This window comes from Astyanax mexicanus, chromosome 5, assembly GCF_023375975.1.
Source record: "Astyanax mexicanus isolate ESR-SI-001 chromosome 5, AstMex3_surface, whole genome shotgun sequence".
Taxonomy (NCBI): domain Eukaryota; kingdom Metazoa; phylum Chordata; class Actinopteri; order Characiformes; family Acestrorhamphidae; genus Astyanax; species Astyanax mexicanus.
In genome coordinates, this window is record NC_064412.1 from 15,850,660 (window position 1) to 15,871,140 (window position 20,481).

General features: G+C 35.2%; 1 protein-coding gene across 2 annotated transcripts; it reads right to left on the reverse strand.

Moving 5' to 3' along the window:
• Window positions 1–3,134: 3,134 nt before the first annotated feature.
• Window positions 3,135–20,457, reverse strand: LOC103022587 (twinfilin-2). Of its 2 annotated transcripts, XM_007254350.4 has the most exons (9): window positions 20,361–20,457; window positions 12,332–12,510; window positions 12,122–12,217; window positions 11,071–11,175; window positions 10,834–10,848; window positions 9,006–9,131; window positions 7,558–7,708; window positions 7,258–7,379; window positions 3,135–4,237 (listed from the first exon to the last, which is right to left on the reverse strand). In XM_007254350.4, exons 1-9 carry the CDS (start codon window positions 20,455–20,457, stop codon window positions 4,070–4,072), a joined length of 1,059 nt encoding a protein of 352 aa, XP_007254412.2. In that variant the 3' UTR covers window positions 3,135–4,069. The 2 variants fall into 2 exon arrangements, with proteins under 2 accessions (XP_007254412.2, XP_007254414.2); XM_007254352.4 differs by lacking the exon at window positions 10,834–10,848.
• Between the last annotated feature and the right edge of the window lie 24 nt (window positions 20,458–20,481).

Consider the following 20,481-nt stretch of genomic DNA (forward strand, 5'->3'; position numbering starts at 1 on the left):
TACATATTTCACAGAATGACTTATGTGAACTTCCTAGCTGGAATTTCAACGTTAAATCAACGTTGACGTTATGGTTAAGTCAATGTTGAATTTGATGTTGGTTTTGAAAAGTGAACCAACGTTGATATAGCAACGTTGTTTCGATGTCGTACGTTCAACATTAAGCTAAGTATAAAGAATGTTTCCCACCACTACCAATCTGATTAAACATCTGATCTCAAAAAACGCAACAGTAAAACTAATAGAATATGAACAAAATCCCAGGTGGTGAAGAATTGGTGTTAAATTAAAAAGCAAATACTGAATTACTGCAAGTGGAAGTAAAACCACTTTTTCATCCCTCCATCCAATCGTGGTGGTGAAATGTAAAATGCTAATTCAAAGGTCAGAAGGTTGAGGACATTATGTTGATTTAACATTGATAGTTACATTTTCAACGTTAACATTTAACATTAAATGTTCCACCAGTAACATTACTTCCACCATATTTTAACCACATTTCAACGCTGAAGGACTGCTGTGTGCCAGGGTAGCTGTGTTACAAATGTCGCTTTTACGCGATGAATGCTGCAACAAAGTATATGTAGTCGGTAATTCAATGGTATCCAATTGACCGCCTTCTTTAGGTGTAAAACAGCTTATAATTGTATTCTTAAATAGTGCAAGGGCGTTCAAAAACTATCTACACGTATCTACACGTGAGTAAAAACCGGACATGCTATAAGGATGTTAGAGAAAATCTAATTGCTTACACATTGTTTATAATCTGTCTGGTTTTGTTTCGGTTATAATAAACGAACCTTTACTTTTATTTCCCACCGAACTTAAACAATCGCCCTTATGAGCTCTATATTCTGAAATAGGACTTTTAAGAGGACTTGAATGTCAATGTAGGAAGTTTAATTCTCAGCTATTTTGTATAATTTCTATTGGCTCCTTATTCGTAACGTTAATGTAAATAATAAAAAATAATGTCAAAATAAAATTAAAAAAGTGAAAAATTGCAAAATATTAAGGTAATGTTCTGAATTAGAATTTATTTCCATTCTTTCTTTGTGCTACACTGTATTTTTTAATCTTTTGAAAGTTAAAAATGCAGAAATAACGCAGCTGCAGCGCTCTGTGATCAGTTCCAGCTCCCCTGACAGGCAACGCAAGAAACCCGGAGCATGCGTAAAACGTGCTTGATGGTTGCCATCTGGAGGTCAAACTGTATTAGTATTAAAAACAGAGGTGGGTCACATTTATTTATGTATACATTTCCTAATCAGTTACATAACGTTTTGACTTTTAGTTTTTTTTCTCTCAGTAGAAATATGAGACATATTCACATACACAGGATCTGTTTTAAATGATCAAGAGTCTCAATTTTTTAAACACCTATTTTTTAAATAAGTAAATATTAGTAGTAAGCACAGGTTTATACTTTTTGAGGAAATGTTTAACAAAAAGAGAAAACATTGCATTTTATTCTTCAAATGTTCTAAAAACATCAAACAGCACTGCTCTATAAAATGATTTTTGCATAATTAATTATTGCATAGAATTGTCAAAACTTTGGCTTTAGTGTAGTTCAGACTCAGATCAGCTCTGCTCACTAGCGTGAGCATCTACTGTTTTTTTCCTGTTGAACTCAGGAGAGTTCATCTCCAACCATGCCTGGAAATGATGCATATGTAATTCAGGTTTCATTTTCAGAATCGTGCACATATTTAATCCTGATTTCCATCAGTTCTTAGAAATTGTGCACCTGCTTTACCTGGAAAACCCTTGATATCAACCAAATAAATAAAAAAAGAAGTTTGTAGCATTTCCTCTGAAATGACTGGTATTAAAGGGGAGTTCTTTTGCTCCTTTGCACACTGTTACAAATAACAGATTAACCACTTTCGATTCCATCTGGAGCTGTTTTTGTAAAGCAGCTGTGAGTGTTTAAAACCACTTACATTAAACTTTTTCATACTTATGAAGTGTTTACGCTTGGAACCAAAAATGTCTCTTCACTGGCATCTTTTGAAAAATCCTTGAAAAATATTTTTTTATGTTTACAGTAACAGCCTTTACACTTTTGGGGAGGCCTTTATCTAGATGTATTAGGGACATTTCCTGTCCCACCACTTAAATTTCAAATGTAAATATCCAAAATATCTAAATGAAAAATGTACTTGTTATAAGACAAACTGTAAATATGGTGGAAAAATAAGCTCCTTAGATATTATTCAAAAGATCGAATACCTTTGGACCACCTCAAAAAATTGCCGTTTTCTCTTGTCCCACACATTGGGTGACCAACTCCTTTGGCAAATTTAACAATTAAAATAAGCTTTAAATAAATTACTTCCTCTTGTATATTGTTGATATGCATCTCCTTTACTTATGAAAACAACTTCTTTGGTCTACATTGTATTGCATGTTACAGTTTTTATGCTTTTAATTTGTGTCCCACAACTTGCGCACAACCCTGTTACCATAAGGAATTTTGGCTGGCAGAGAAAGAGTTAAAAATATTAGTCTACTGGCACAAAGGAAGTGACATCACAAGGACATTTTCTGCCCACATAGCAAGACCAAGAGTAAGTGCTCTAATAATTTTCAAGTTTTTTTTTTTCCCAAATGTGTTTGTCCAAGTTGTGTGTGTCACTCAGTGAACACAACCCTGTTACTCATACTGTAAGACTAATAATGAGTAGAGTCAATTTTTTCTTTATATACTTATATAACCATGTTTGTCCTTGATCTTGTATACATAGCTAAATTTTACAGTTAGCATCTGTTCCTTGGGTAAACCACAACTTAGGTTTGCAACCCTGTTACTCGCAACCCTGTTACTGTAAGTTACCAAATATATTGCATAATCTAATAAAAAAACTGCTTTGATACCTGAGCTTGACGAATCATTCTTTTTTGATAGTCTATTACCTGTGTTTAATAAATATGACTAAAAATGATCAAATTGAAGATCAAATTTTCAGAAGTGACCACCCCCGAAATGTACCAAAATCCTGGAATGTCCCATAAACACCTATGTGAGGATTTGACTGCATTCAGCCACAAGCGCCTAAGCACATTTAATTATAAACTCATTTTTACATCAGTCAAAAAGTACTGAATGGAGTAGCCAGCAGACAGGAAAGTAATAAATAAATATTTTATTTGGAATTCTCTGATTATTAGTAACAGCTATTCACACAAAAGGATGTTTGACACAAGACACTGAGTGCGTCTGAAGTCAGCAGGAGAATGGCTGGAGCATGTGCACACATGAATAGGCCTGTACTGCTAGTGTATGGCAAAGCAAATCAGGCAGTGTGCAGTCAGCCATGTAGCACATATTAAAAACAGCCCGTAATCTTACTCATGCACTCTTAATGCACTGCTGAATTCAGAAGCCCATCTGCCAACAGGAGCGCAACATGTTCAGTGCTGCTGTGTCCACTCTATAACCAATTGGTCAGCTCACAAATGATCTAATGATATTGTGATTTGTTCACTTGGCTGTTATATGGGTGTAGTTTGTGTGTATGTATGTATGAGAGAGAGAGAGAAATGTAATGTTTGTACGAGAGAGTATTTCTATGTCTTCACTTTAAACAAATTTTCTCTTTTTTTATAGAAAACATCAAGAAAATATCACAAAACACATCAAAACCCTTGGCTGTTCACCAGCGATTTGACACCAACTGTAGGTGTCACCCATCCTCAATTATTTGTGACCGTATGTGTGGGTGTTTGATTGTCAACTTCAGTATCTCCCCCTCAGAATAAATGACAGTATGTGGACAGACAGTTCACAGAGACACAATGAATTCCTGAGTTTTCTCTTTTCCTCATTGATGTGTGCACAAAAGTCTGCCACAAAAAAAGACATTTCAATACAAGATCAACACAAGCCAAAGAAGTACAAATCAAAAAAATCACAATCACAAAGAATAACAACAACAACAGGAAACCACATTGCAGCCTGTTCCAGCCTGTTCCTCACAAGCTGACAGGCTGTTCTGCTTCAGCAAACAGCTCCAGATTCACAGAGACAACAATCTGCGTCGGTTCTCTCTCTCTCTCTCTCTCTCTAGCTATTCTCTCCGTTTTCTCCTCCTCCTTTAATGAGCCGTTTGTTTCCTCTCTTGCCTGCAGGGCCGCGGGGTTTGGCAAAGGCTTGCTTGTGAGCTTGCTGCTTAGGATGAACCTCATCATACAGGTACTCCTCCGTCAACTCATCACCGCTGTCTATCTCCAACTGCATAGAAAAACACACATACAAACGCATGAGTATTATTATCTTTGATCACTTCATCACTTGTCTACACAGCCCATTAAACCCTTAAATATTTAGTACATAATCTAGGAAGAGTCTGGTTATAATTAATTTATTGGTTGAATTGGTGAACGAGTGAAAGTATGTGAATAAGTCACCTACATATGTTACTTCCTAAAGTATAAAACTTGGTAATAGTGGTAAGCAGTTATTTTTGTTGTCCACTACAGTGGGCACACAATAAAACCTGTTCTTTAAAAGGGTAAAAAATACTGCACAACAAAAAAAAATATTTTGATGAAGCATTAATTATCAGTATAGGATTAATACTGTTAATAGTTTGAGTGCTGCTGAGGGCTGACAGCACAAATGGAATAAACTGTGTGAGATTTGACATTATTGTCAAAGTAGCACTGTCAAATATTGTCACAACTATTTAGATTTTATCTGGGTACTATATAATATTCATACTAGGGGTGTGCCATATCATATCGTAGGCGATAATATCGCCAACATTTTTTAAAATCATGAACGATATTATACTCTAAAAATATCTTGGCATATCACCCACCCCCAATTATTACATCAGGATACTACCTTTTTTACACTGTTTTCATTTTCCATTATATATCTACTAGAAACAGATTATGTTTGTCCAGTATCATTTATTTTACTTATATCTCAGGTAGGGGTGTGACATAAATCGTATGCAATAATAAAATGAAATTTTCATTTTGTTGCAGTAGTGTATTCTTGAAATTATTGAAATTATATCAGCAAAAGTATTGTTATCGCGATAATACCATGAAATATCGTGAAATTATTTTAGTGCCATATCGCCCACCCCTAATTCATAATCAGTCCCACTTTAGGCTCGCATAGCACAAAAGCTGTATCATGATAACTATTTGTTTTGGATGACACATTGTCATTTAAAGATAATTGTATGCCACTAATATAATAATTATATAATAGCACAATGCATATCATCACAATAATGTATAGAATATTCAGCCATTAGAATATACATTGGAATATACATTCACATAAGCTCATTCACATTAATGGACTCGCCTCATTAAGTGAACACACTGGGAAATTAGAATTTTTTCAGTAAAAATGATCAAGATCATAGACACATTATGAATGATAAATTAAAAATACATCATTATCGTGACAGGCCTTCACCAAACTATATCAAACAAAAGTCTACACTGCTACACTGACCTACTGTACTTCAGTAGCATACAGACTAAACTGTAATCACTGTAATTATTCCTTAAATTAATTTGTTTAGTCTTTAATATTTTAAGGCAGTTTTCCAGACAATGTTTAAGCCTAGTCTTGGACTACAGAGCATTTTGAGTGGAGAAATTCTGTTGCAAGGAAAAAATGGTCTACAATTATGTGATGGGCAGTGCTGCACCACTGGCCACCAGCAGGGGAGCTGGGCAACAGAGGGGAAAAAGAAGTGGCATTGGGTCCCGAAACTCCAAGTCCCAGAATCCCCAGCGGTGATCAGTGGCAACCAGCGACACCTGTGCAGCACTCTATATAAAGCCCAGTCAAACCACTCATTCTCGTTGCACCTTTAAAGAGGGGTGACCGGTAACAGAGGGTGTAAGAAAATAAAATAAAAGAAAGAAAGAAAGACAGAAGAAAATAAAAGAAAATAAAAGAAAGAAAGAAGAAAAGAAGTTTTGAGTTTGATTGTGTTTTGGTTTGAGTTATTTGAAGCTAAAAAGCTGTGTTTCAGTTGTACATGCCATTTTGTGGCATTTCCTTTGTTCTGTTTCCCGCCTTTTTTGTGCACCTCTTCAGAGTTTTGTTTTCCACCTATTTTCCAGTTTCCTCTGTGGAAAAACAAACCAAGTTCCACAAGCACACCCTTTTGACACAAACAATATTAAAACATATTTATAAATATCAGAAACAATTGAGTAATCAAATAATTATAAATATCCCAAAACAAACAACCATTTTGCTCTGCACTTGGATCCAACACCACCCTATCCCGTAACAAATTAGGCTTAATCCCTTAATCCCTGTCTAAGGAACAATTTCTTTCAAATTGATAAAAATACATGCTCGTTTTTGTTAGTACTGTACTCTAAGACTAGCTGTGACTGGAAATCTTTGGCCATTTTTAGAAAGGGGCAAGAGTTTTTCTCATGAGGGCCAGAAAATGTTCCCACTCAAACAGACTGTTCATTATTTCCTTTTATCATGGAAACATTTTGTCCCAACACACACAAATTACACGTGACTAAACTTTAGTACGAAATTTAGCTCACATGACTCAGTGAGGGCACTGAGGACTGGAGTGGAGGAACAGCTGTGCTCTCTCTTTCTCTCTTTGATGAGACATGCTACTTTGTTACTTTGTATTGGAAGCTTTTTCACTATGAATAGAGTACAGGGTGCATTTGCTGTGTTGACAGTAGGAATACATACTTATCAGTGAGGTTCTCCACTGTTTATTTTTCTATTTCCTCTCTGATCTTACCTTGTTTGATTTATTCTGAACTCATTCTGTTCTCTTAACTTTTTTATGGTTGATTTGCTAATTGTTTCCCATTGATATTTTCTATGATTTGTGTTGAGTTAAGGTGAGTAGGCTAACATTACTAATTTTATGATTATGTTTTTTTGTAGGATATAAACGCTGTTTGAGTATAAGAGACACTAAAAACAGTTATCACTGTTATATTAGTAGGTAAAGCCCTGTTTATCTAAAACTACTAGAGTTTAGGCCATTGTAAATTACACCAATTAAGCATAACATTATGACCACCTCCTTGTTTCTACACCTGTTTTTTTTCCAGCTCCACTGAGCAAATAGTCCACATGGTTCTCTGCATACTTTATTATCTTCCTTTCACTCAGGTCGTCAGTGGTCAGGACCCCTTAGGACCACTGCAGCAGCAGTGCTGCTGGAGGTTTTAAACACCTTAGTATTACTGAAGTACACATTGATCAGAGTAAAGACAGACGGTTCGTACCTTTTTGACCACCTCTATGTGGTAGTCTCGCTCCACCTCGTCCAGCAGCCGACTCTTACAGCTGGAATACAGCATCCTCTCCTTAACACTGCAGCTGTAGCCCGGCATCGAGTAGATAAACACTGAGATCAGAGCATGAGAGAGAGAGAAAGCGAGAGAGAGAGAGGTTATTTTAGATTCATATAATCATTCCAGGCACACTTATTTCTATTTTTTTGTATACGTTTCTTTTATATTTGAAAATACTGATTCCAGACTTTTAAATGGTAGTTGAAAATAAGATAGAGCTCAGGTTCGTACCCACAGACTCCATGTAGGCTCCCTCATGGGCGTGCTTGTAGAGGAAGAAGTGGTAGCGGGGCGTGTCTGTGGGGACTCTGCAGGGCAGGTCGTGTGTCTCTGTGGGCCGAGTGTGAACCAGCTCAATCGTCTCCTTCTCTGTGTCCAACCTCTGATGCAATATGCACACACACACAATATTTATATTTAATTTAGCGCTATGAAGTGATTAAACAATATATCTAATGAATGACATGCTCTTTGATTGATTCATCACAATCAGCACTTTTTGCTGAGATAGTATTTGCTTTCAGAGTTCAATGCCGCTCGCTTATTTTGTTTTATGTTACCTGCAAGTGACAAAATGTGCCATTAGGTGGCTAAGAAGAGCTGTTTCATGTTATAGTGACTGAAACTGTTGCGCTGGGGCAAAGAGATCCAAGAAAGGTGAATAATCACCGTTAATTTTTTTTAATGAGTTATTTCGATTATTTTAATCATAGAAGAAATAATGCATTCATTTGACAGATTACTTGAAATGCATTGATTGCATCCCACGTCTAAAATATAAGTCAATGTGGGACTGGAACTATTTGAAATATACACAGAAATATCCCATAGATAGTGAATAAATAATTTTTTTTTTTAATGTATTTTTATAATTTTGCTGCATGAGGTGGGTGAGGACTAGCAAATGTGTCATGTTAAGTCAGCAACGCCTCTTTACATACTGTCGTAATCAATTTCAAACAATATCAGTGCAAGCTTCAAGTGTATTTGTAAATGCATTTTACAGATATTTTTTCAATATAGAAAGAAGTGAACGAATTGTGTGTTTTTTTTTTATTTTATTTATACTTGAAACCAACTAATATATAAATATATGTACAGGTTTTAATGGAGACCCTTTCACTAAAGAACCAATGCACAATATGTTAAGTAGCTGTAAGAATATGAATGCTCAGTTTTCAATCCTTTATTCCTATAATTTCAGAATAACTGTAGGAAGTAACTGAATAATAAACTTCCTGATGTAAATTTATAGGATTATATCTTTAACCAAACAAAAATATATTTGAGGAATGTGATGCTATTTATAACTGCATCATAACATACATAACAACGTCAGGCTCTGGGTCAGATTCCTGCCTGACAATCACATGAACACATACCAGACATCCCATCCAGACAAAAGCTGTTTGTGTTGTGAGTTGAGGTCAGTAGGCTGATGTTACTAATTTTAAGATGTATGTCATTTTGATATATAAAGCTCTGTATAAGTAAAAAAGACAATAATAACAACAGCCAGTAATGCACTTTTTATATAAACCAATGGAGTGTGTTATTATTCTTGACCATTGTAAACTAATAGAGTATGATCAGTATTGGACAAGATGATCATATCAGTTGTTTTCTTTTATTTTCTAGTAGTTTCCTAGAAAGTGTGTTAGTGTGTGCTGTGGTTTTACCAGCTGGATGTAGTTAATGCGTCTCTCCTTCAGCTGCTGTAGAGCACGCTTGGCCTCTGCCTGTAGGGGAAAGGCCAGGCCCTGCACAGTCTGATGCTTAGTTTCCACATTGATCTCAGTTTTCACCTGCAGGGGAGACACACATACAAATATCATAAATGAAATGACTGGGAGACATGCTGATTTTTAAACATGGTAGAATATGAAAGCTGAAACAGTGCTGTGCTGTCTGTGCTCACATTCCAGTCTAAATGAATCAAGCAGTGATGCATAGTTTTTTTTTTTTTTTTTTTTTACAGTAGATAGGAATACACATTATGAATACACATAATGAGTTCCAGAATGTCTGGAAAACATGACATATTTCTCTGATTTTGATCTTGGAAATATTGTTCACAAATGTGCTGTTTTTCAAGGCACAAAACCTTTGTTTAGCTGTGCTTAAGTTGCTGTACTTAAATAGTCTCGAACTAAACACTGCTGCTACCTGCTGCTATACTCATTACATGCACTGTTCACACTGTTAACATGACATATGCTGTTCTGTTTCCAACACCAGATCTGATCTATCTCAACATAGTACTCTTGAACATACTGTACTCTGGCATTAATACACACATACACCCAACTGTAATCAACAGACTACATATTCATTACAGTTTTTTTATTACTATAGTAACTAAGTTTGCACCAAATCACAACACATTAGCACATGTACATATTTGTATTTATAGTGGGTTTTTTTGATTGTCTTGTATTTATTGCTTATCCTATTTATTTTATGTTTCGTCTGTTTTTCATGCACCACTATGTCCTTTATTTTTTTTACTGCATTGGATTGCAGTGTTTCTGTCAGTCTGCCTGCTCTGGACACTGATTCACACAACAAAGACTCCAATTCCCAGCATGCACCCACACCGAACGCTACAGCATTCCTGCTTTCCCAGCATCTGATTGTACACACCTGGTCTGTTTAGTATAATCACCCCTCAGTGTCCTTAGTTTATTTCCGAGTATTGAATCTAGTTAGCTAGCACTTCTACAACGTGCTTTATTTGTTTTTGCCTTTGTTAAATTTTGTATTTGTCACTACTTTTTTTTTTTTTTTGCCTTGCCCTTTTTTCCTGTTGGATTCCCTGTGAATGACCCCATTTTGCCTTTCACGCTCTGGTATGAGGTTTTTTTGCTGTGTTTCTGTTACTGACTACCCTGCCTGTCCCCAACTACCCCTGTAAGCCTAGTGTCCTTGTTAATAAATTGTGCATTTGGTATCTGCGAGTGTCTGTCCTTGGTTTGGCCTGCGTGACAGTTTTGTTGTACTGTACAACCCTATATTATGAGAATAAAACTGAATTAAACTGAATTGAACTTAACACAACTATTCTATTAAAATATTTTAAGATTAGGATTTTATTATATTTCAACAGAATATGTTTTTTTATATAAAGACATAATTTAAGAAATGTAACACCTTTGATATACTAATACCAGAAACAGAAACAGAAAAACGCAGACAAATCATGCCTCCTTCTACCTGCCAGCAGTGGGCTTTAGTATTGATCAGTGAATTAAGCTACTGAACTGATTGCATGGTCTATGGTGTATTTGTCATTTACTATTACTGAAGTTTCTCAGCACATTAAACAGAGAATATGAATTTTTTTTTTTGAAATGTGCTTATGTCAATGTGTCCTGCCTTAACTCTATATGAAGTATTACTAAGAGCATCTTTTCATACACTGCAACATCATTTACACTGGAGAGTACATGAAGAGAACTGAAGCCACACACAGTATCAAAGCCCATTCAGGACTTAACAGACACTCACCTGCTTAACCATGCCCTGTAAAGACAGAATATTGAAAATATTACAATCTAAATGGTCTATAAATATGTTAAAATATTAAATGTGTTAAATGTGTTACGATATTAATGTTATTTTGTTTTTTAATTTTAATATTATCAAATATTTAACATGTTTTGCTGAAGGAATACAGTAATTATTATGTGGTTATGTGATGTGTCTTGTGTTAGTGTGTCCTGAAAGAGGAAAAGGGATTTTAACCTCAGTGATTTTGATTCGTTGCAGCTCTTGTTCAGCAGCTGTGAGAGGAGCAGGGCCTGAGCTGGAGGACACATGCCGCAGGTAACCCTGTAGACTCACATCATCCTAATGGAAATTAATATCAAACACGACAAAATAAGTACACAACAATAAGTAACTATTCAAATGTACTTAAACCATATTGAGAGATTTGAAATGTAATGTTTTTATGTGTTTTGATGTAGTCCCAATCAGTATTGCTTATTCTGATCTATTTACTTATTTACTGATTTAATTACGTATTAAATTCCAACTGTAGATTAACATTAGATACATCAAAACTATGAAAGAACAGATATGCAAACAAAAAAGTGTTAAACAAGCCAAAATACATTTTGTACTTTGGATTCTATAAAGCAGCATATTTTGCTTTGACGACAACTTTTCCCACTCCTGGCTGATTCTCTTAGTCGACTTCCTGAGGTAGAACCTGGAATGGTTCTCCAACTTAAAGAAGTCCTTGAGGTACTGAGCTTTGATTAACTGCTTTTTCTTCCCTACTACAGTTTAATGCAGAATTAACATGATTTTGAAGCTGTTATTTTAAGGTAAACATGCAAAATAATGCTGTTTTAAAGTGCCTTTACTATAGGACACCGAAGTTTAAAGTAATGTATAAATACTGTTAACTTTTGTGTGCCTTTTAAATGAGGCACAATGCAGGACAGCTACTAAAAACCTTTTTTTTTATCATTTTATTTCACATTTTTCACATTTTCTCCCCAAATTTACACGGCCCATTACCCAACTCACTCATTAGGACTCCAGTCAGTGATCTCCCAAACATAGTGGCAGCAATTAGCCCACTGGACCATTGTGCTTGCTTATTCTATATCATTCTTAAAGGCACAGTAAAAGACAAAGGCTGTTTTCAGATATTTTTTAAAATAATAAAGCCACACTAACACTGTCCTCGCTGAATGCCTAGAAAGTCATGAGTCTACCCCACTGCTCCCATAAAATTGGTAGATAATTTTATGCATTTTTAAGGCAATTAAATCTTTGCAGATACCTCCACATTGCCAAAAAGTTCATCTTTGACGTGGCCTCCTCCAAATTCTTTCTTCACTGTTGCACGAGTGGCAGCATACAGCATCTTCTGTCTGACCTACGAAGAGCGAGAGAACAAAGAACTTTAGTTCAGTAGAGATATTTTATTTTTTTTATGAAAAAGGTTTTTTAATGTGTGTTTATTTAGTTTATACATAGATGCATTACACACTGGAGACTGGTCAGGTGACCACGAAATGAAGAGCCACTCATAGCCCTGTGCATTCTGGGAGTCGAGGCGATAGAGAATGTAGCAGGGCTCCTGAGGGTCCAGCAGAGGAAGCAGGAAGTTGTCATAATCTTTCTCCCAGGACTGAGACGGTTCTCGGTACGCCCCCAGCACCAGCTGCTCTGAAACACACAGAACAGCTCATATCACACACACAGCACAACAGACCACTTAAAAATCATGAGTTTCTTTGATTTTACCAAATTAAAAACCTCTGGAATATAATCAAGAGGAAGATGAAGGATCAAAAGCCATCAACCCAAACTGAACTGCTTGAATTTTTGCACCAGGAGTAAAGGCACAAAGTTCTCCAAAAACAGTGTATAAGACTGGTGGAGGAGAATATGCCAAGATTCATGAAAACTGTGATTAAAAAACAGGGTTATTCCACCAAATATATATAACTTGATATAAAACTTGTTTTCTTTGCATGATTTGAGGTCTAAAAGCTCTGCATCTTTTTGTTATTTCAGCCATTTCTTATTTTTTTGCAAATAAGTGCTCTAAATGACAGTTTTTTATTTGGAATTTTGGAGAAATGTTTTCTATATTTTATAGATTTTTTCTTTTTTATTTTACTCAAACATATACCTATAAATAGCAAAATTAAATTCTAAAAATGATTTAGAAACTAAAGTGGTCTCTTAATTTTCTTAATTTTCATAGCTGTATATTCTTACATTGACATATTAAAGTATACATTTTTTAAAAGAATAATTTAAAAAGCAAAAAATGTATTCCTCAGAAAATCATCACTGAACATTTGAGATTAGACTGGTATGATATTACAAATAATATTACAGAATTTTACATAAATGTGACTCAGCTGTGGTATTGAGTGGTAATGACAGAAAAGCTAGTCTGTCTGTTAAAGGCAGTGCACCATTACCATATAGTTCCAATTTTCATGTAAACATGATTAACTATGAGCTTGTTTAATTTAACACAGGCTATAAGATAAAAAAAAAAAATAATAATAATGCATCTGAAAATGACAAAAAATGGGGATAATTTTGTTTAAAATATATTGCAGTGTTTCCCCAAACATTAGGATTTTTTCAGCAGTGGCAGCAGGCCCACACTCCAAATCATGTGTCATGGATTATCACATCAACAGTGACATCGTATACTAGATCTTACAGCTGATTCATGTGCTCTGTCTCGTTTTACACTCTGCACACAGATCGTATGTGTGCACATGTGCACAAGTTGTCTGCAGGCACTAATTAACTCCTGCAGTCTCTGTAACCTCAATAAGCATGATGCTGACAGAGCTATTAAAAGTTTTTATTTTTTATATCATATCTAGCTCCTGTACCCTGTTGTTTTCAGTCTGTGAGCAGCCACTCAGATACAGTTGCAACTGAAATTTAATTGTGATTGTAATTTGTGTTTTTAAAAAATGTTGCTATTGTGCTTCTGCTGAACAGTAAACTATATATTAATTTAAAATATATTTAATATCGTATGTAAAAGTTGTGCATGTGTCCAGAACCATTAACATCTGAGAAAGCTGATGTCTGCAGCCAAGTCCAAATGTACTGTAACACAGCTGACGTATGTCTTATATATAAGAGTAATATAATAATATAATAATCTATTATTAACATTCTAACAGAATTTAACTGCTACATTATATTACACTTATTATATCATGGTAGGTGCGAATGTGTGAACAGTCACAGATGGGAATGGTACGATAATACAGTGGCTCAGAGTGGCTGTTTATAGCTATACGTTTTTCTGAATACACCTCAACTCTGTCTTATATTTTAAATATGTTTACAATTATAGACAAACGCAGTTTAACTAAACTATTAATATCCAGAGAGTTAAACTGCTCATGACCAAGAGTCCAACAGGAAATCCTGAAAAGAGGTTATAGAAAAGAGCTTAAGGGTATCGGCTAAAAAATACAGAAACCTATATTGATTCTTCATTATTTTAAAAATGCTACAAAGGAAGCCACTTTAGCCCAGACCGCCTGGATGTTATACAGTGCTTTTAGAAAAGTTCTAAGGACAGATTTGGCAAATGTTGAAGTTTTTGTTGTTCTCTGAAAAAAAAAAAACACTTCAACACACCAACTGTGAAGCATGGTGGAGGAAGCATCAGGGTTTGGGGCTGTTTTGTTGACTAAGGGCCTGAATACATACATTGATTATTCTATCATTAAGAAAACAACAAATTCAAGGGCATATCAAAACATGTTATAGAAGAACACTCTTATTTTATAGTACCCTTAACTACAGGAGAAACCCCTGCTTTAGGGGATAGGCAGGGACCCAGCTAACAATGTTCAGTTAGTAGAACGCTTCTGTAAGTTACAATTAACTCTATTAGAGCTTTCAATATTCACATTACATTACATTTAGCAGAAGCTTTTATCCAATAGAGTGGATCAATCTGTCAAGTGTTCTGGACGTTCTTAGAATGTTGCTATTTAACATTTTAAGCATTCTGGTAACGTCACTTCAATGTCAATGTCTTTCATACTGTTAGTATTCATCTAGCTGGGAATGTTGTGGGGGAAAATGTTATAATAACGTTTTACATCACACATTATCAGAATGTTCCTGGGATATTATTTCTGCTAAATTACAGTCTATCATTCCTGGAAGTTTTTCTTAAAATACTGCTAAATGTTCTTGTAATGTTTTCATTTAGCTGGGAAGGAAGAAGGGAAGACAGATAATATTAACAAATAATTCTCAACTTCCATTCACTTCCATTCACTCTATTGTTAATAGCTGTTAAATAAAGACCAAATTATTCAGCTTTACTTCTGTTAATGACTGTAATGGTTTGGATACATTGTATTTAAAAAAAAAAACTATTATCCTGTTTTTATTCAGTTTGCAACTGAATTAATGTTTTAGAATTAAAGTACTTTATGCCACTCTATAAACCCTTCTATCATAAGACTTTTCCTTTAATTTGGTCTTATTTGTCCCTGTTTAAAGACTAAGCAGCAGTTTGAAAACAACCTGACTTCACATGTTATGATGTTGCATCAGACCAGTGCTGCTGTTGTCGAGGCCCGATGACTTAAAGCATCTGAAAATTGTGTCGATTGATTGCGAGAATTTACACTTCACCGAAATAGCCTCTAAATGAGGACAAGATGTGTCAATAGTGTGCACATCATGAACACACACACGCACCAATATGACCTTGGTGGGGGATTTCCTGACTGTCTTTTGCAGCAACTGCTATTCTAGGCCTGCACGCATTCTGCCTATCAGCACAGATGCATTCTTTCCATCAGCCATTCACTCGACTACACACACATGCAGACTAACCTACACACATATAGAATTTGATCCACACGAATCCACACACATATGACAAACAGTATTTGCTATAAAAAAAGACTAATCCAAGGTGCTCAGAATGACTAGCATACTTCCTGTGTCACTGTTTACCAAAGTGCTGGAATATGGACCCCAAACAACAGTCGCCCCTGACGTCCCCCTGTCTCCAGCCAATCAGCTACCAGATAAGCATGTGACCGATGAGCTCGGCCAGTTGTAAGACTTATGACCACTTTGGCCAGAAGCTTCCCTGACTGAATCACGCTGAAAATATCTCCATCCAAATAGCAGCCCACTCACCCACATGCAACGGTCAGGAGACAACCAAAACAAGCCCAGACACACACACACACACACACACACAAAATCTAGACAGAGAGTCTGAAGTGAAGGCCCAAATAGTGTGTTTACAACAATCACCTGAATACACAATACTGAACTAACATCTTAGACATCTGAAAAAAGTAAGCATTGAAGAAAAATAACATTTAAATGACTACATATAAACCAGTAACTAACATATCATTGCTGCCCTACAACATATACATTTTTAATGTTTTCCCATATTTCAATCTGGAAGTTGCACTTAATAATGCGGCAAACTGTATAAAAGGGATTACCAGAATATTATTAGCTAAATTATTTGGTATAAAATATTTTTAGATCTTTAAATAAATATAAATCAACATTGATTTTACTCTAATACCCTCTTGATTTAATAAACCCATAGACCTGTGATTCTGCATCCCTTAACCTAAATTCCATGCACTGGGAAATCAGGAGCACTATAAAAAATAGAACACATTTCATAATTCCAGTAAATTATTCTGTATGCTTGTGTTACACGAGTTAGCTTGATGGCAGCACACATTCACTGTGGCATTGTTTCGATAAGCTTCTGCAATGTCACAAGATTTATTTCAATCCAGTGTTTCATTAATTTTTCACCAAGATCTTGCAGCATTGATGATGGTAGAGTCTTCTCCAGCACATCCCAAAGATTCTCAATGGGGTTAAGGTCTGGACTCTGTGGTAAACAATCCATGTGTGAAAATAATGATCTCATGCTCCCTGAACCACTCTTTCACTATTCCAGCCCCATGAATCCTGACATTATCATCTTGGAATATGCCCATGTCATCAGGGAAGAAAAAATCTATTGATGGAATAACCTGATCTATATTCAGAATATTCAGGTAGTCAGCTGACCTCATTCTTTCAGCATATACTGTTGCTGAACCTAGACCTGACCAACTGCAGCAACACCAGATCATTAACTAACTTCTTTTCTCAATTGATCTTTTAAAGGGGGTCGATATTAATATAATGCATATATTATTATAATGTATTTTATACAATTTTATACATTTTTATACTGTTTTTTATGTGGGGGTGGGTTTTTGCCAAAATTATCAAAAAAATATTTAGTCAATTATTCATTTAATTAGATTATTAATTTAATAATTTTCATAAAACAGATCAAGCTATTTAAACATGTTCAGAAATGTACTACACTTCCTGTAATCCTGAGATAATCCTGTCCCTTTAAAAAGAAAACATTAAAATCTTCATACTATGAAGACACTTAATAATCACCAATTAAGAATATTAATTTAAATGAATATTTCTCATAATGCTGAGGCAAAGCTCAATCTGTTCACTCTGTTATGGTAAAATATCAAGGTAATGCAAATAGTTTTTGAAAAACAAATCTTTAAAAAAGGAACTTTTTTTAGTCTGAAATATCTTAAAAATCACAATTTTGTGGGCCAAAAGCCATAGTATCTTGATATATTCTATTCTATTCTATTATATTACATATTTCAAGCAGCACGTAAATAATACATTAATAAAAAAATATAATCATTCCACACCGTATATGTTTCAACTGCCTTTGTATAGTAGCACACTTACAAAATAGTGCATTACACAAAGGATAGTGCCCTGTTTTGGGCTTTTCCTACTTCAGCAGCCAGTCATCTGATAGCATTGAATTAAATGTCTGACTAGCAAAGTGTGTGCAATATGATAATGCAAAAGTCTGACACTCTGTCTGGCATCCTGTCAGAAAGACATTTTACCCCTTTACACTCTGTTTGACTAGCATGTGAGAAGCAGGGACAAGAAACTAGTCAAGAAGATCAGCCTTAATAACATCACTACTGGCTTCAGAAATTTCATTTGTTTTACTCTGATTGGCCATTCGCAAGACTGTGACCCCTCTACCCCAGGTCACTTCATGCCTCATGAGTATCAGGGGTGAGGTTTCCAAAACATTCGTAAGGCTAAGGATTTTGGAAACTTGGAAAAATGATGAGTGTTGCAATACCAGTTATTTTAGTCTTTATAATAAACATTTACCTAATGCCACTTTTGTGGTATCAGTGCAGATGCAGAGTCTACATATATAATTAATAATTAACTACTTAAAACTTCACTTCGTAATCTAAAGCAGGGGACTAAGGAGGATTTTGGGAAACAGTCACGAAAGTATTAAACTCACATAAACAGAAATGACTCAGGTAAGCTGAGCTCACTCAGATGTAATTGTCTGTTCTGTCCTGTTCTGGCTGAGCATCCGAGTCATGTCATCTGATAGTAGGCTAACATTTCACTGGACAGTGGAAACCACACAAACACACACACACACACACACAAACACACACACACACACACACACACACACACACACACACAAACACACAGCACACACAAGCACACGCAGAGTCACTCACATTGCAACACAGATCAGTCAATCTGTCAGGCTACAAACACTTCTGTATAGAGTGAATTCCTTATGAGCCAATCACCTTCCAAATCAACTGATGCATCACCACATGACTTTACTAGTGTTCACTCAGACCAAAATACATTGTGAAATATATTTTCCCCTTCCTCTGTATTACTTCATCTCAGCCATGTTAAAACTCAAACCTCACAGAAAGTGAAATTCCATACCTGTATACAATGCAAAGTGTGTAACATTTTGAAATTAATTGAATAATAGATCATTAAATGTTAAATGTAAACAAATAAGCAATGAATATACATCCATGTTCCTAACTAATGAGGCTCATTACCTGGAAATTGTTTCATATTTACTTTCATTAAAAGTCTTCTGTAAAATTTATATTTTGGAGATATGAGGATTTTGCATGAAAGCAATAATGATATGCAGGTTACTGTTGTTCAATCCTGGAGTCCATTTACTAATATTGAACTTTTCAAAGGGACAGTGTGTGTGTGCTGGTGCTGTGTCACGTTTACTGAAAAGCTGTAACTCAAGGACACATTTAGATCAAACATCAGCAAACGATTTGGGTTTGGACAAAAGTAGCAGTCATGTTGAATTAACTCAATTGTTCTTGGTTTTATTTGATCTTTACTATTTCTATTGTTTATCTAGTCCCTATTTTACTTAATCTTAATTAAACTTAATTGTATTTTATTTTCAAGTCAAGAGGCTTTTATTGTAATTTATTTACTTCTATTTCAGTCCATTTAAATTTAGGCTTCTCTCCAGTTTAGCTCAGTCACCATAGGCACTTTTGGCTCAGAGATCTGTTATCACTGTACTGGAGGTCTTAGATTCCCATTTAAACCACTTTAAAGATTAGATTCACTTTAAGAAAAGTCTCGGCTACAAAAAGTAAAACGTATGGTTGAGCTTAACATCAGAGGATACTAAAATTTATTCAAAACAAATTAATCTACACACACCATGCAGATCTTATAACAGCTTCACCAGTTCCCATTTATCCTCCAGTATCAAGTACAAACCTCTACTCCTACCATTTGAAGCCCTTCCTGGTGTCGACCCTGCATACCTTACTTACTGAACTCGTTCATCCCCATAACAGCTCCCCCCTCCGCCCCAACCCCTCACACTATGAGGTCCTCTGGCACCAGCCGGCTTTTTTCACAGGACGACCGGTCATTCAGTGCTCCGGCTTTCAAACCCTGTAACACTCCAATATAAAATCACTCTCTGATTTATCATGTGCTGCTCTTTTACTGTGCTCTATTCTCCCTTATCAGACTTTTTTTTTTTCATGATTTAATTTGATTACATTAAAAAAAAAAAATTAATAAGTTAGATATATTTAATTTGTTAACATTCAATTTTTTTATTTTATTATTGCAACTCATTAAACATTAAAGGTATTGTTTCTATTTTTATTTAGGCTTTACATATTATAAAGATTACATCATTTATTTCTACAAAATAGTCACTTCAAAACAGAAAAGTTAAAATGTATAATGTTATTTTACTTAAATTATTATTATTGGTCAATTCATTGCCAATTTTTTCCAAAGTTTAAAGGCCAGTCCCTGACTTGTAATAATGGATAAAAATAAAATTATGTTTTTATGCAATAGATTATGTTCATTGTTTTTATTGGATAAAGAATTCATATAAGTTATGTAGGCTAGTTGTGAGAGTGTGGGATCAGGTAAAAGTTTAAAGAAAGGTTAAAGGAACAAACACATGCTTGTTTTTAAACCAAACTAACTGCTGGTAACTAAAAAAACATACAAAAAATTATAATCACTACTGTATTGTACTTTTATTATTATCATTATTATTATTATGTTATCACGCAAATTGATAGCTTCCTCTGTAACAGTCTCTCTCTCTCTAGCTGTAGTTCACTCACCGTTCCGGATCAGCACCTGGATGAGGCGGCCTGTCCCACTCCTCGCCTTTACCAGGAACTGTCTCAGCTCATCCGTCACCACCAGTACCAGAAACATGGCGGGTCAGCGTGTCTACCCGCC

Excerpts from the sequence above, each read along its gene's own strand:
- LOC103022587 (XM_007254350.4), bottom strand. The coding sequence starts at position 20,457 with ATGTTTCTGGTACTGGTGGTGACGGATGAGCTGAGACAGTTCCTGGTA. Across the intron at positions 12,511-20,360 it reads CCAGGTGCTGATCCGGAACG|AGCAGCTGGTGCTGGGGGCG; the intron begins GTGAGTGAACTA and ends TGTGTGTTTCAG. Across the intron at positions 11,176-12,121 it reads AACTTTTTGGCAATGTGGAG|GATGATGTGAGTCTACAGGG; the intron begins GTATCTGCAAAG and ends AATTTCCATTAG.